This window comes from Triticum aestivum, chromosome 3B (assembly GCF_018294505.1).
Source record: "Triticum aestivum cultivar Chinese Spring chromosome 3B, IWGSC CS RefSeq v2.1, whole genome shotgun sequence".
NCBI lineage: Eukaryota > Viridiplantae > Streptophyta > Magnoliopsida > Poales > Poaceae > Triticum > Triticum aestivum.
The window spans coordinates 788120039-788137390 of record NC_057801.1 but is presented as its reverse complement, the minus strand read 5'-3'; the positions used below and the strand labels follow the sequence as shown (position 1 = coordinate 788137390).

At 45.6% G+C, this 17352-nt stretch overlaps 1 protein-coding gene across 1 annotated transcript; it reads left to right on the top strand.

Annotated features, from left to right (window-relative positions):
- The first annotated feature begins 12866 nt into the window (after positions 1–12866).
- LOC123072435 (amino-acid permease BAT1 homolog) lies at positions 12867–15013 on the top strand. The gene is made up of 5 exons (XM_044495984.1): positions 12867–13108; positions 13218–13497; positions 13573–13974; positions 14053–14472; positions 14559–15013. The coding sequence occupies exons 1-5, from the start codon at positions 12990–12992 to the stop codon at positions 14904–14906; spliced, it is 1569 nt and encodes a 522-aa protein (XP_044351919.1). The 5' UTR covers positions 12867–12989; the 3' UTR covers positions 14907–15013.
- The last annotated feature ends 2339 nt before the right edge of the window (positions 15014–17352 follow it).

Below are 17352 nucleotides of genomic sequence, written 5' to 3'. Positions count from 1 at the left end.
GATTGTGTGCCTCGTCTGATGTTGCCGAGAGGTCGCATTGATGTTATGAGCTTGCGGCCACCACGGCCAAGTCAACCGCAGTATCCACATCACTCCTATCCATACCGGATTTCTAAAAGCGAGGAAGCCATGATAATAAATGATTTGAAAAAATGTTTCGACCATCGTAGAGAGCTACTTGGAAGCAACATTGTGCGTAGGCCAAGACTTGGAGAAAGGATGATCTCCGTTCTTTATTATGAGTCCATTTTCCTTAATGGAGAGTCAATGCCTATCTTCTTTTATGATATTTTACCTAAGAGAGGGTAGAGTAGGTCCTATGAGAGGGGTAGGTCCTATGGTGAATGTGTTATTATGTGCTACAATGTGTCAGAGTTGATGATGATGATAAGGAGTTGTGATTATGACTAGTGACCAACTTGTTATATGATGTCTAATTGACGAACATTGTTTGGTTGTGATGACTAGTGGTAATGAATATGCTATTTAAACAGACTAGTTCATGATGAGTTGTTATTGTATAAAATATATATCTGTTTAAACATGTACAACGCCAAAATGCAAAAAAAACATAAATTTTAGCAGTGGCGCAGGCCAAAATATTACCAGTAGCGCTTTCCAGAGGCGCTAGTAGTATCTGAACATACCAATAGCGCTGGTCTAAACAAGCACTACTGCTACAAAATATTTGTAGCGCCGTAGCAGTAGCACACGCGCCCGCACTACTGGTAGCTCAAAAACTAGCGGTACTGGTAAGGTTTTCCCTACTACTGCTTTGGGCCCGGATGCCATGAACTCAGATCTGAACCGTTTATGAATTCATCATTATATCCGTGTTTTAGATCCGATCATGCAAGCTATAGTCACCTACTACGTGTTATGATCCGGCAACCCCGGAGTGACAACAACCGGGCCCACTCTCGGTGATGACCGTAGTTTGAGGAGTTCATGTATTCACTATGTGTTAATACTTTGTTCCGGTTCTCTATTAAAAGGAGGCCTTAGTATCACTTAGTCTCCAATATGGACCTCGCTGCCACGGGAGGATAGAAAAGATGTCATGCAAGGTCTTTTAATAAAGCATGTATGACTATTTACAGAATACATGCCTACATCATATCGATGAACTCGAGCTAGTGCCGTATCGCCCTAGGTTATAACTGTCACATGATGAATATCATCCAACAAATCACCGATCCAATGCCTACGAATTTATTTATATTGATCTTGCCACATTACTATTGCTATCATCACTATTACACTTGCTACAAATTACTGCTATCACCGTTACGGTTATCGTTGCTGCTGAAGGAAATATGCCCAAGAGGCAATAATAAAGTTGTTATTTATATTTCCTTATATCATGATAAATGTTTATTATTCATGCTAGAATTGTATTAACCGGAAACTTAGTACATGTGTGAATATATAGACAAACAGAGTGTCACTAGTATGCCTCTACTTGACTAGCTCATTGAATTAATCAAAGATGGTTATGTTTCCTGGCCATAGACATGAGTTGTCATTTGATTAACGGGATCACATCATTAGAGAATGATGTGATTGACTTGACCCATTTCATTAGCTAAGCACTTGATCATTTAGTATGTTGCTATTGCTTTCTTCATGACTTATACATGTTCCTATGACTATGAGATTATGCAACTCCTGAATACCGGAGGAACACTTTGTGTGATTCCAAACGTCACAATGTAACTGGGTGATTATAAAGGTTCTCTACATGTGTCTCCCATGGTACTTGTTCAGTTGGCATAGATCAAGATTAGGATTTGTCACTTCGATTGTCGGAGAGGTATCTCTGGGCCCTCTCAGTAATGCACATCATTATAAGCCTTGCAAGCAATGTAACTAATGAGTTAGTTGCGGGATGATGCATTATGGAACAAGTAAAGAGACTTGCCGGTAACAAGATTGAACTAGGTATCGAGATACCGATGATCGAATCTCGGGCAAGTAACATACCGATGACAAAGGGAACAACATATGTTTTTATGCGGTTTGACCGATAAAGATATTCATAGAATATGTAGGAGCCAATATGAGCATCCAGGTTCCGCTGTTGGTTATTAACCGAAGATGAGTCTCGGTCATGTCTACATAGTTCTTGAACTCGTAGGGTCCGCACGCTTAACGTTCGGTGATGATTGGTATTATGAGTTTATGTGTTTTGATGTACCGAAGGTAGTTTGGAGTCCCGGATGGATCACGGACATGACGAGGAGTCTTCAAATGGTCGAGACATAAAGATCGATATATTGGAAGCCTATATTTGGACATCGGAATAGTTCAGGGTGAAATCGGGATTTTACCGGAGTACTTGGAGGTTACCGGAACCCCCCGGTAGGTGCACGGGCCTTATTGGGCCCTAGTGGAGAGAAAGAGAGGAGACCAGGGCAAGCCGCGCGCCCCTCTCCCTCTGGTCTGAATTGTACTAGGAGGGGGGCGGCGCCCCCCCTTTCCTTCCTCCCTCTCTCACCCTTCCTTCTCTCCTAGTCCAACTAGGGAAGGGGGGAGAATCCTACTCCTGGTGGGAGTAGGACTCCTCCAGGGCGCGCCATAGAGGTCCGGCCCTCCCCCTCCTCCACTCCTTTATATACGGGGGAGGGGGGCACACCATAGACACACAAGTTGATCATTGATCTTTTAGCCGTGTGTGGTGCCCCCCTCCACCATATTCCACCTCGGTCATATCATAGCGGTGCTTAGGCGAATCCCTGCGTCGGTAGCTTCATCATCACCATCATCATGCCGTCGTGCTGACGGAACTCTCCCTCGAAGATCTACTGGATCATGAGTTCGTGGGACGTCACCGAGCTGAACGTGTGCAGATCGCGGAGGTGACGTACGTTAGGTACTAGGATTGGTCGATCGTGAAGACATATGACTACATCAACCATATTGTCATAACGCTTCCGCTTCTGGTCTACGAGGGTACATAGACGACACTCTCCCCTCCCATTGCTATACATCACCATGATCTTGCATGTACGTAGGATTTTTTTTAAATTACTACGCTCCCCAACAGTGGCATTCGAGCCAGGTCTATGCGTAGATGGTATATGCACAAGTAGAACACAAATTTTAAAGACGGACATTGCATATGTTGGGATAGACTTAAGCAAATTTTCCTTTCTCCCAGCTAATAACAACTTTTCTTTCCATCCACTAATATTCATAATAATACGATTAATCAAGAATGGAAAACAATCGCTTTTGTCCATACCCACGTTGGCAGGTAATCCCAAATATTTATCATTAAGGGCCTCGGTCATAATATTTAAAATTGTAGAGATTTGCACGTTGTCCTCTACTTTCGTATTGGGACTAAAAAATATACTGGATTTTTTGACACTCACCCTTTGCCCGGAAGTGGCACAGTAAGAATCCAGAACTGCTCTTAGAGCCTCCGCGTTCGTAGAATTTGCTCGCATGAGGATCAACGAATCATACGCAGACAAAAGGTTGGAAACTTAAGGGGCTTCCTGAAGGAAATATGCCCTAGAGGCAATAATAAAGTTATTATTTATTTCCTTATTTCATGATAAATGTTTATTATTCATGCTAGAATTGTATTAACCGGAAACTTAGTACATGTGTGAATACATAGACAAAACATAGTGTCCCTAGTATGCCTCTACTTAACTAGCTCGTTAATCAAAGATGGTTATGTTTCCTAACCATAGACATGTGTTCTCATTTGATGAACGGGATCACATCATTAAGAGAATGATGTGATGGACATGACCCATCTGTTAGCTTAACATTATGATCGTTTCAGTTTCATGTTCCTCGTACTATGAGATTATGCAACTCCCGAATACCAAAGGAACACTTTGTGTGCTACCAAACATCACAACGTACTTGGGTGATTATAAAGGTGCTCTACAGGTGTCTCCGATGGTACTTGTTGAGTTGGCATAGATCAAACTTAGGATTTGTCACTCCGATTGTTGGTGAGGTATCTATGGGCCCTCTCGGTAATGTACATCACTATAAGCCTTGCAAGCAATGTGACTAATGAGTTAGTTGCGGGATGATGCATTATGGAATGAGTAAAGAGACTTGCTAGTAACGAGATTGAACTAAGTATTGAGATACCAACGATCGAATCTCGGGCAAGTAACATACCAATGACAAAGGGAACAACGTATGTTGTTATGCGGTTTGACCGATAAAGATCTTCATAGAATATGTAGGAGCCAATATGAGCATCCAGGTTCCGCTATTGATTATTGTCCGGAGATGAGTCTCGATCATGTCTACATAGTTCTCGAACCCGTAGGGTCCGCACGCTTAACGTTCTGTGACGATTTGTATTATGAGTTATGTGATTTGATGGCCGAAGTTTGTTCGGAGTCCCTTATGAGATCGGGGACATGACGAGGAGTCTCGAAATGGTCGAGTCGTAAAGATCGATATATTGGAAGGCTATATTCGGACATCGGAAAGGTTCCGAGTGATTTGGGTATTTTTCGGAGTACCGGAGAGTTACGGGAATTCGCCGGGAGAAGTATTGGGCCTTATTGGGCCATACGGGAAAGAGAGAGGGGCTGCCTAGGGCAGCCCCCCCCCCAGGGCCTACTCTGAATTGGACTAGGGGTGGGGCGGCGCCCCCTCGTTCCTTCTCTTCTCTTCCCCTTCCTTCTCTCCTACGCCTACTACTTGGAAGGGGGGGAATCCTACTCCTGGTGGGAGTAGGACTCTCCTTGGGGCGCACCTAGGAGGGTTGGCCCCTCCCCCTCCTCCACTCCTTTATATACGGGGGAGGGGCACCCCATAGACACACAAGTTGATCATTGATTTTTAGCCATGTGCGGTGCCCCCCTCCACCATAATCTACCTCGGTCATATCGTAGCGGTGCTTAGGCGAAGACCTGCATCGGTAGCTTCATCAACACCGTCATCACGCCGTCATGCTGACGTAACTCTTCTTTGAAGCTCTACTGGATCATGAGTTCATGGGACGTCACTGAGATGAACGTGTGCAGATCGCGGAAGTGTCGTACGTTAGGTACTAGGATCGGTCAATCGTGAAGACGTACGACTACATCAACCGCGTTGTCATAACGCTTCCGCTTATGGTCTACGAGGGTACGTGGACGACACTCTCCCCTCTTGTTGCTATGCATCACCATGATCTTGCGTGTGCGTAGAATTTTTTTGAAATACTACGTTCCCCAACAGTGGCATCCGAGCCAGGTTTACGCGTAGATGTTATATGCACAAGTAGAACACAAGTGAGTTTTGGGCGATACAAGTCATACTGCTTACCAGTATGTCATACTTTGATTCAGCGGTATTGTTGGATGAAGCGGCCTGGACCGACATTACGCGTACCCTTACGCAAGACTAGTTCTACCGATGTGCTTCGCACACAGGTGACTGGCGGGTGTCAATTTCTCCAACTTTAGTTGAATCGACTGTGGCTACGCCCATTCCTTGGGAAGGTTAAAACAACACATACTTGACGAAATATCGTTGTGGTTTTGATGCGTAGGTAAGAACAGTTCATGCTCTGCCCGTAGCAGCCACGTAAAACTTGCAACAACAAAGTAGAGGATGTCTAACTTGTTTTTGCGGGGCATGTTGTGATGTGATATGGTCAAAATATGATGCTAAGTTTTATTGTATGAGATGATCATGTTTTGTAACAGAGTTATCGGTAACTGGCAGGAGCCATATGGTTGTCGCTTTATTGTATGAAATGCAATCGCCATGTAATTGCTTTACTTTATCACTAAGCGGTAGCGATAGTCGTAGAAGCAATAGTTGGCGATACGACAACGATGCTACGATGGAGATCAAGGTGTCGCGCCGGTGACGATGGTGATCATGACGGTGCTTTGGAGATGGAGATCAAAGGCACAAGATGATGATGGCCATATCTTATCACTTATATTGATTGCATGTGATGTTTATCTTTTATGCATCTTATTTTGCTTAGATCGATGGTACCATTATAAGATGATCTCTCACTAAATTTCAAGGTATAAGTGTTCTCCCTGAGTATGCGCCGTTGCGAAAGATCATCGTGCCGAGACACCACGTGATGACCGGGTGTGATAAGCTCTACGTTCAAATACAACGGGTGCAAGCCAGTTTTGCACACGTGGAATACTCGGGTTAAATTTGATGAGCCTAGTATATGGCATACACAGATATGGTCTCGGAACACTGAGACCAAAAGGCCGAGCATGAATCATACAGTAGATATGATCAACATAGTGATGTTCACCATTGAAAACTACTCCATCTCACGTGATGATCGAACATGGTTTAGTTAATATGGATCATGTGATCACTTAGATGATTAGAGGGATGTCTATCTAAGTGGGAGTTCTTAAGTAATATGATTAATTCAACTTAATTTATCATGAACTTAGTCCTGATAGTATTTGCATAACTATGTTGCAGATCAATAGCTTGCGATGTGGCTTCCCGTTTATTTTTGGTATGTTCCTAGAGAAAACTAAGTTGAAATATGTTAGTAGCAATGATGCGGATTGGATCCGTGATCTGAGGATTATCCTCATTGCTGCACAGAAGAATTATGTCCTTGATGCACCGCTAGGTGACAGACTGATTGCAGGAGCAGATGCAGACGTTATGAATGTTTGGCAAGCTCGATATGATGACTACTTGATAGTTTAATGCACCATGCTTTATGGCTTAGAATCGGGGCTTCAAAGACGTTTTGAAACGCCACGAAGCATATGAGATGTTCCAAGAGTTGAAATTAGTATTTCAGACTCATGCCCATGTCCAAAGGTATGAGACGTTTGACATATACTTTGCCTACAAAATGGAGGAGAAAAGCTCAGCTAGTGAGCATGAGCTCAAAATGTCTGAGTACTACAATCACTTGAATCAAGTGGGAGTTAATCTTCCAGATAAGATAGTGATTGACAGAATTCTCTAGTCACTATCACCAAGTTACTAGAACTTCGTGATGAACTATAATATGCAAGGGATAACGGAAAGGATTCCCAAGCTCTTCATGATGCTGAAATCGATGAAGGTAGAAATCAAGAAAAGCATCAAGTGTTGATGGTTGACAAGACCACTAGTTTCAGGAAAAGGGCAAAGGTAAGAAGGGGAACTTAAAGAAGAATGGCAAGCAAGTTGCTGCTCAAGTGAAGAAGGCCAAGTATGGACCTAAGCCTGAGACTAAGTGCTTCTACTGCAAAGGGACTAGTCACTGGAAGCAGAACTGCCCCAAGTATTTGGCAGATAAGAAGGATGGAAAAGTGAACAAAGGTATATTTGATATACATGTTATTGATGTGTACTTTACTAGTGTTTATAGCAACCCCTCATTATTTTATACTAATTCAGTTGCTAAGATTAGTAACTCGAAACGGGAGTTATAGAATGAACAGAGACTAGTTAAGGGTGAAGTGACGATGTGTGTTGGAAGTGGTTCCAAGATTGATATGATCATCATTGCACACTCCCTATACTTTCGGGATTAGTGTTGAACCTAAATAAATGTTATTTGGTGTTTGCGTTGAGCATGAATATGATTTGATCATGTTTATTGCAATATGATTATTCATTTAAGTTAGAGAATAATTGTTGTTTTGTTTACATGAATAAAACCTTCTATGGTTATACACCCAATGAAAATGGTTTGTTGGATCTCGATCGTAGTGATACACATATTCATAATATTGAAGCCAAAAGATGCAAAGTTAATAATGATAGTGCAACTTATTTGTGGCACTGCCATTTAGGTCATATTGGTGTAAAGCGCATGAAGAAACTCCATACTGATGGGCTTTTGGAATCACTTGATGCTTGCGAACCATGCCTCATGGCAAGATGACTAAGCCTCCGTTCTCCGGAACAATGGAGTGAGCAATAGACTTGTTGGAAATAATACATACTCATGTATGCAGTCCGATGTGTGTTGAGGCTCGCAACAGGTATCATTATTTTCTGACCTTCACATATGATTTGAGCAGATATGGGTATATCTACTTGATGAAACATAAATCTGAGACATTTGAAAAGTTCAAATAATTTCAGAGTGAAGTGAAAAATCATCGTCACAAGAAAATAAAGTTTCTACGATCTGATCGTGGAGGAGAATATTTGAGTTACGAGTTTGGTCTTCATTTGAAATAATGTGGAATAGTTTTGCAACACACGCCACCTGGAACACCACAGCTAATGGTGTGTCCGAACGTCATCACCGTACTTTATTGGATATAGTGCAATCTATGATGTCTCTTACCGATTTACCACTATCGTTTTGGGGTTATGCATTAGAGACAACTGCATTCATGTTAAAAAGGGCACCATCTAAATCCGTTGAGACGACGTCGTATGAACTGTGGTTTAGCAAGAAACCTAAGTTGTCGTTTCTTAAAGTTTGGGGTTGCAATGCTTATATGAAAAAGTTTCATCCTGATAAGCTCAAACCCAAATCGGAGAAGTGCGTCTTCATAGGATATCCAAAAGTAACTGTTGGGTACACCTTCTATCACAGATCCGAAGGCAAGATATTCGTTGCTAAGAATGGATCCTTTCTAGAGAAGGAGTTTCTCTCGAAAGAAGTGACTGGGAGGAAAGTAGAACTTGATAAGGTAATTGTACCTTCTTTCGAATTGAAAAGTAGTTCATCATAGAAATCAGTTCCACTGATGCCTACACCGATTAGTGAGGAAGTTAATGATGATGATCATGAAACTTCAGATCAAGTCACTACCGTACCTCATAGGTCTACCAGAATACGTTCCGCGCCAAAGTGGTATGCTAATCATGTTATGGAATCATGTTACTAGACCATGACAAACCTACGAACTACGAGGAAGCGATGATGAGCCCAGATTCCGCAAAATGGCTTGAGGCCATGAAATCTGAGATGGGATCCATGTATGAGAACAAAGTATGGACTTTGGTTGACTTTCCCGATGAACGGCAAGCAATAGAGAATAAATGGATCTTCAAGAGGAAGACGGACGCTGATAGTACTATTATTATCTACAAAGCTCGAATTTTCGCAAAAATGTTTTAGACAAGTTCAAGGTGTTGACTACGATGAGATTTTCTCACTTGTATCAATGCTTAAAAGTCTGTCCAAATCATGTTAGCAATTGCCTCATTTTATGAAATTTGGCAAATTGATGTCAAAACTGCATTCCTTAATGGATTTCTTAAAGAAGAGTTGTATGTGATGCAACTAGAAGGTTTTGTCGATCCTAAAGGTGCTAACAAAGTGTGCAAAGCTCCAGCGATCCATCTATGGACTGGTGCAAGCATCTCGGAGTTGGAATATATGCTTTGATGAGTTGATCAAAGCATATAGTTTTATACATACTTGTGGTAAAGCCTGAATTTACAAGAAAGTGAGTGGGAGCACTACAGCCTTTCTAATAAGTATATGTGAATGGCATATTGTCGATCGGAAATGATGTAGAATTTTCTGGAAAGCATAAAGGAGTGTTTGAAAGGAGTTTTCCAAAGAAAGACCTCGGTGAAGCTGCTTACATATTGAGCATCAAGATCTATAGAGATAGATCAAAATGCTTGATAAGTTTTTTCAATGAGTACATACCTTGACAAGTTTTTGAAGTAGGTCAAAATGGAACAGTCAAAGAAAGAGTTCTTGCCTGTGTTGCAAGGTATGAAGTTGAATAAGACTCAAAGCCCGACCACGGCAGAAAATAGAGAGAGAATGAAATTCATTCCCTATGCCTCATCCATAGGTTCTATAAAGTGTGCCATGCTATGTACCAGACCTATTGTATACCCTGCCCTGAGTTTGGCAAGGGAGTACAATTTTGATCTAGGAGTAGATCACTGGACAGCGGTCAAAATTATCCTTAGTGGAATAAGGATATGTTTCTCGATTATGGAGGTGACAAAAGTTTCGTCATAAAGGGTTACGTCGATGTAAGTTTTGACACTGATCCAGATGACTCTAAGTCTCAATCTGGATACATATTGAAAGTGGGGGCAATTAGCTAAAGTCGCTCCGTGTAAAGCATTGTAGACATAGAAATTTGCAAAATACATACATATCTGAATTTGGCAGACCCGTTGACTAAACTTCTCTCACAAGCAAAACATGATCACACCTTAGTACTCTTTGGGTGTTAATCACATGGCCATGTGAACTAGATTACTGACTCTAGTAAACCCTTTGAGTGTTGGCCACATGGCAATGTGAACTATGGATATTAATCACATGGTGATGTGAACTATTGGTGTTAAATCACATGGCGATGTGAACTAGATTATTGACTCTAGTGCAAGTGGGATACTGAAGGAAATATGCCCTAGAGGCAATAATAAAGTTGTTATTTATATTTCCTTATATCATGATAAATGTTTCTTATTCATGCTAGAATTATATTAACCGGAAACTTAGTACATGTGTGAATATATATACAAATAGAGTGTCACTAGTATGCCTGTACTTGACTGGCTCGTTGAATCAAAGATGGTTATGTTTCCTAGCCATAGACATGAGTTCTCATTTGATTAACGGGATCACATCATTAGATAATGATGTGATTGACTTGACCCATTCCGTTAGCTTAGCACTTGATCGTTTAGTATGTTGCTATTGCTTTCTTCATGTCTTATACATGTTCCTATGACTATGAGATTATGCAACTCCCGAATACCGGAGGAGAACTTTTTGTGCTATCAAACGTCACAACGTAACTAGATGATTATAAAGGTGCTCTACAGGTGTCTCCCATGATACTTGTTGAGTTGCATAGATCAAGATTAGGATTTGTCACTCCGATTGTCGGAGAGGTATCTCTGGGCCCTCTCGGTAATGCACATCACTATAAGCCTTCCAAGCAATGTAACTCATAAGTTAGTTGCAGGATGATGCATTATGGAACAAGTAAAGAGACTTGCCGGTAACAAGATTGAACTGGTATCGAGATACCGATGATCGAATCTCGGGCAAGTAACATACCGATGACAAAGGGAACAACGTATGTTGTTATGAGGTTTGACCGATAAAGATCTTCTTAGAATATGTAGGAGCCAATATGAGCATCCAGGTTCCGATGTTGGTTATTGACCGAAGATGAGTTTCGGTCATGTCTACATAGTTCTCGAACCCGTACGGTCCGCACGCTTATCATTCGGTGACGATCGGTATTATTAGTTTATGTGTTTTGATGTACCGAAGGTAGTTCGGAGTCCCGGATATGATCACGGACATGAAAAGGAGTCTTGAAATGGTCGAGACATAAAGATCGATATATTGGAAGCCTATATTTGGACATCGGAATAGTTCCGGGTGAAATCGGGATTTTACTGGAGTACCGGGAGGTTACCGGAAACCCTCGGTAAGTGTATGGGCCTTATTGGGCCATAGTGGAGAGAGAGAGGAGACAAGGGGTGGCCGCGCGCTCCCTCTCGCTCTGGTCTGAATTGGACTAGGAGGAGGGGCGCCCCCCCCCCTTTCCTTCCTCCCTCTCTCCCCCTTCCTTCTCTCCTAGTACAACTAGGGAAGGGGGATCCTACTCCCGGTGGGAATAGGACTCCTCCAGGGTGCGCCATAGAGGGCCGGCCCTCCCCCCTCCTCCACTCCTTTATATATGGGGGAGGGGGGCACCCCATAGACACACAAGTTAATCATTGATCTTTTAGCCGTGTGCGGTGCTCCCCTCCACCATATTCCACCTCGGTCATATCGTAGCGGTGCTTAGGCGAAGCCCTGCATCGGTTGCTTCATCATCACTGTCATCGCGCCGTCGTGCTGACGGAACTCTCCCTCGAAGCTCTACTGGATCGTGAGTTTGTGGAACGTCACCGAACTGAACATGTGCAGATCGCGGAGGTGTCGTACGTTCGGTACTAGGATCGGTCGATCGTGAAGACGTACGACTACATCAACTGCGTTGTCATAACGCTTCCGCTTACGGTCTACGAGGGTACGTAGACGACACTCTCCCCTCTCGTTGCTATGCATCACCATGATCTTGCGTGTGCGTAGGATTTTTTTTGAAATTACTACGTTCCCAACAGCTGATGTAACTATTATAAAAACTATGAAACTACTTTGATATTGATCACTTTGCTGCAGATAATTAATCTCGTTGAATTGACAACTCAACTGCTAATACCTTCAAATATTCTTTGGCTCCCCTTGTGCCAAATCTATAAATTTGGATTGAATACTCTACCATCGAAAACTGTTGCGATCCCTTATACTTGTGGGTTATCACACACACATGGGGGCCAGGGCAGAGATGTCAACAATGGATCAGGCAAGAGGGATTTCTGACCACATTGACGAAGCCGAAGGATGGATATGATGCGGGGAGAGGCATCCAACAGTGTGGGGATGCCTCTGTCGAACAGTTGCATGGCGACCAGCCGAAATTTAGACCGGTCGACCGGCGCCTAGCGCCTAGCGTTCGCGAATGCTTAAGGCATGTTGCGTCGACTCATTCCTTCCAACCGATACACCTCGATGACAAAATTATTGACCTGGGTACACTGTCACCTTCACCCATGCCATCTCCGGGGGCACAAAATCTAATTAACACTCGACATCCTTTTTCTTCTCACATAAACATATGCAATTCCTAGTCCAAGTCCAAGATCCAGGACCAACCAGATGACAGAGGAAAGATCAACCTTTCAAACCATCTTTGTTATATTATTCTACCACTCCACGTCATGGTGATCAGATCGTCAGAGTCAAACTCGTATCTTCTTTCTTTTGAGAAACAAACAATGGCGGCCGGCGATATTTGTGCATGTGGCTGCGCTACGTGACAAGTAACCATAAATTATCTCCTTGCCGTCAACAATGGCGGGTCATGCGAAAGGGACCTCGCCCGAATGGTCCAAGCCGCGGACAGTTTCCACTTGCCACTCGCTCACTCTCTTGTTGACTCCTCGCTGGCAAACAGAGACAGGACGGCAACCAACCTGCAGCCAAGACAGGGGCGGCGGGTAGGGAGGGGAGCTCGAGCTAGAGACGGTCGATGGCCGTGTCACGCTCCGGCGCGGCGGGCGTGGCCGGCGGCGGCGACACGACCGACGACGCGGACCGAGCGCGGCTGCACCAGCTCGGCTACAAGCAGGAGCTCAAGCGCGGCCTCTCGTACGTCGCACGCCTGCTCTGCTCTGCTTCGCCGTCGTATCATCGGCGTTTGCGCGCAGCTCTATCGTTGGATTGATTGATTCTGGTGCTTTTCTTGGGCTCTGCGCAGCCTCATGTCCAACTTCGCCTTCTCTTTCTCCATCATCTCCGTCATGGCCGGCGTCACCACGACCTACAACGGCGGGCTGCGCTACGGCGGGCCGGCGTCCATGACGCTCGGGTGGCTGGTGGTGGCGTTCTTCAACGGCTGCGTCGCGCTGTCCATGGCGGAGATCTGCTCCGCCTACCCTACCTCCGGCGGGCTCTACTACTGGAGCGCCAAGCTCGCCGGCGAGGAGTGGGCGCCCCTCGCCTCCTGGGTCACCGGCTGGTTCAACATCGTCGGACAGGTACGCCGCTGGCATTTGTACATCGTGATCACCACCTGTTTTGACACGTTGCTGACAGTGGTATAACTGTCCCAGTGGGCTGCTACCAAGAGCACGGACTTCTCCCTGGCGCAGCTGGTCCAGGTGATCGTCCTGCTCGGCACCGGCGGGGCCAACGGCGGCGGGTACACGGCCTCCAAGTACGTCGTGCTGGCCATCCACGGCTTCTTCCTCGTCCTGCACGGCCTCATCAACAGCCTCCCCATCCGGTGGCTGTCCTGGTTCGGCAAACTCGGCGCGTTCTGGAACACGGCGGGCGCGTTCACGCTGGTGATCCTCATCCCGGCGGTGGCCAAGGAGCGGGCCAGCGCCACGTTCATCTTCACGCACTTCAACGACGACAACGGCATGGGGATCCACGGCAAGGCCTACATTCTCGCCCTCGGCCTCCTCACCAGCCAGTACTCTCTGCTCGGCTACGACGCGTCCGCTCACATGGTATACGAACCTAGCTGCTGCTCATCCTGGCTAGATTTCCATGGAGTTTCGTGAAGATCTAATGATCGACCATGGCAGATTGAGGAAACGAAGAACGCGGACTGGAGCGGGCCGATGGGGATCATCAGCTCGGTGGCCCTGTCGACCACGTTCGGCTGGATCTTCCTGGTGGCGCTGACATCGATCGTGACAGACATCCCGTACCTTCTCAGCCCGGACAACGACGCCGGCGGCTACGCCGTCGCGCAGGCCCTGTACGCCGCCTTCGACAGGCGGTACGGCAGCGGCGTCGGGGGGCTGGTCTGCGTCGGGGTCGTCGCCGTCGGCATCTTCTTCGCCGGCGCCATGTGCATCGCCAGCAACTCGAGGATGGGGTACGCCTTCTCGAGGGACAGGGCGATGCCGTTGTCGCGCGTGTGGCTCCGGGTGAGCAAGAACGAGGTGCCCCTCAACGTCGTCTGGCTCTCCGTCGTCGTCGCCTTCGTCATGGCCCTCACGGTGCGTGCTCAACGCTCTCTCCGCCATGAATCTCGAGACACCCGGCCATGATTTTCACAGCTGATTTTCGTGTGTGCACCGTGCAGTCGCTGGGGAGTGCGGTGGCGTTCCAGGCCATGGTGTCGATCGCGACGCTGGGGCAGTACATCGCCTACGCGCTGCCCATCTTCTTCCGGGTGACGACGGCGAGGAGGTCGTTCGTGCCGGGGCCGTTCCACCTCGGGAGATACGGGGTGGTCGTCGGCTGGGCCGCCGTCCTATGGGTGGCCTTCCTCACCGTGCTCTTCTCGCTGCCGGTGGCGTACCCGGTGGCCAAGGACAACTTCAACTACACGCCGGTGGCCGTCGGCGGCGTGCTGCTGCTCAGCGTCGGCGCATGGGTTGTCAACGCCAGGTTCTGGTTCGAGGGGCCCATCACCAATGTCGACTTGTAGCTAGAGACCAAACAACTCACGTGTCGCTTAGCTCTCGTTTGGAACTTTGGATTGTACAGTATATATGTGGGTGTCGCTTCTCGTTTGAAACTTTGTTTCTTGTTTGATGCTCGACGTCCTCCCAAATCCACAAACGTAACCAAGAGGTCATGGGAAAAAATCTTTTAAAAAAATGATGATAGGGGTACAACATGTGTAAATTATATCACCAAATATTAAAGGTACCTATGGATAAAAGTAGAAAACAGCTATGAACATTAATTAGTTCAAAGTGGGCCGCAAAAAAGTAATTAGTTCAAATTGTGCAAAACATTCTGCCTATGACCACAGTCAATCCTTAACTAGTGTTTTTTCTGACAAAAGTAGTGTTTTTTCTTTGTATGTTTTTTCATCATGACACATTTTGATTTTGGATCTGAAATTTTATGACATGATAAATCGATGTGGTATCAATTCATGAACTTACATGATTTTTCTTGTTGCTACCGCCATTGTTTTCCGGGCAGTGATATGGGCCGGCTCGCCGGCCCAATTTTCGGCCGGTCGGCTGCCGAACATACGATACGGACTTTTCCAACCGCACGATACAACTTTCGTCTCCAAAAAGTCAACCACACTAGCAAAAAGGTAGCGACCTAGTTCAGGCGCGCTCGCCGGCCGTCGCACTTGTCCTCGGCATCTCTTGCTTGCCGGTCACCTGTGCCACCGCGCCTGCCCACCAGTGTTCGCCGGCGCTCGTGCCATTGCGCTCATCTCGGCTGCCTCCGCTCACCATGCACTGGTAGAAAAGGGGGCAAAGGTCCAGGCCGGGTCAGCCCATTAGTCCCGGTTCAGTCCAGAACCGGGACCCATGGTGGCATTGGACCCGGTTCGTGAGCCCCGGGGGCTGGCCGGGCCACGTGGGCCATTGGTCCCGGTTTGTCTGGACCTTTTGGTCCCGGTTGGTGGGACGAACCGTGACCAATGGGCCTCGCTCCTAGGCCACCACCATTGGTCCCGGTTGGTGGCTTGAACCGGGACCAAAGGCTGCCCTTTAGTCCCGGTTCATGCCACCAACCGGGACCAATGAGGTGCCTATATATACCTCCTCGCTTAAGAGCAGAGCATACTGCTCTGTTTTTTCTGGCCGACGAGGGGGAGAGGGCTTGGTGGTGCTCTAGCTCACCTCCTATGCACACAAGGTGTTTGATGGAATGCCCGAACCACACTACTTAAGCTTTCTCCTCTCCAAGCTCGACCTTCAAGCTCCATTTTCCTCAATATTTGTCTAGGTTTAGCGGTCCGTCACGCCCCGTCCCCGTCTTCACCGCTGTCGATCACTCGCGCCGATCTCATCGCCGGCACCACCGTGGTGAGCCTCTTGTTCTTATCTTCTTTCTGAAAGAAAAAATATTCTTACTTGTATGTTTAGATAGATACTTGTATTATTTTCTTACTTTTATTATTGCATCTTATATAGTGTGATGGTTTTGGTATCCGCCCCCGTCGGCCCTCGTCCTGTCTATGATTCGGATGTGGTATATATTATCTTTTCATAACTATTGGTTCATTTACTGTTTATGAAAATTATGCCGACCAACGTGACATAGATTTTATTTATCTAGGAGATTGTTGAATCAGAAATTCCAACCGACCCTATTGTCGAGAGGTTAAATTTAGTTGAAGAAGAAAACAATTTCTTGAAGAAAAACATAAGAAAAATTGAGGAGGAGAAGATGATATTGGAGTTGCATGTTGCGGATGTCATCGATGATCACAAGATCAAGATGGATGCAATGCGCTTGAACATTAGAAAGATTAGAAAATATGCCATTCATACCGAGGCTTGGTATCATTATGCCGTTGGATCAGTTGTTACCTTGGTTGCGATTATGATCGCATTTGTTTTCGCATTGAAATGTTTTACATAGTTTGAATGTATGGTTTAATTAATTTAGATGCTCTGCGGAGCTTTATGTTGTTAGATGAGAACTATGTATGTACTTTGGTTTTAATGTGATGATGAACTTCTATTAATTTGGTCACTTAATTATCTATTCATGATGTTCTGTAATAATTTTTGACACACTTAATTATATATAATGCACGCAGGTGAACCGGCAATGGATGTACGGTGACAGACACACCTCCGAGTACATTAAGGGCATGCATGATTTTCTCGAAGTGGCTGAGGCAAACAAGCAGAATGGTTTTATGTGTTGTCCATGCCCTATATGTGGGAATACGAAGTCTTACTCTGACCGGAAAATCCTTCACACCCACCTGCTTTACAAGGGTTTCACGCCACACTATAATGTTTGGACGAGGCACGGAGAAATAGGGGTTATGATGGAAGATGGCAAAGAAGAAGAGTGCGATGACAACTATGTGCCCCCTGAATACGGTGATGCTACTGAACATCAAGAGGAACCAGACGATGTGCATGACGCTGCTGCAACGGGCGAAG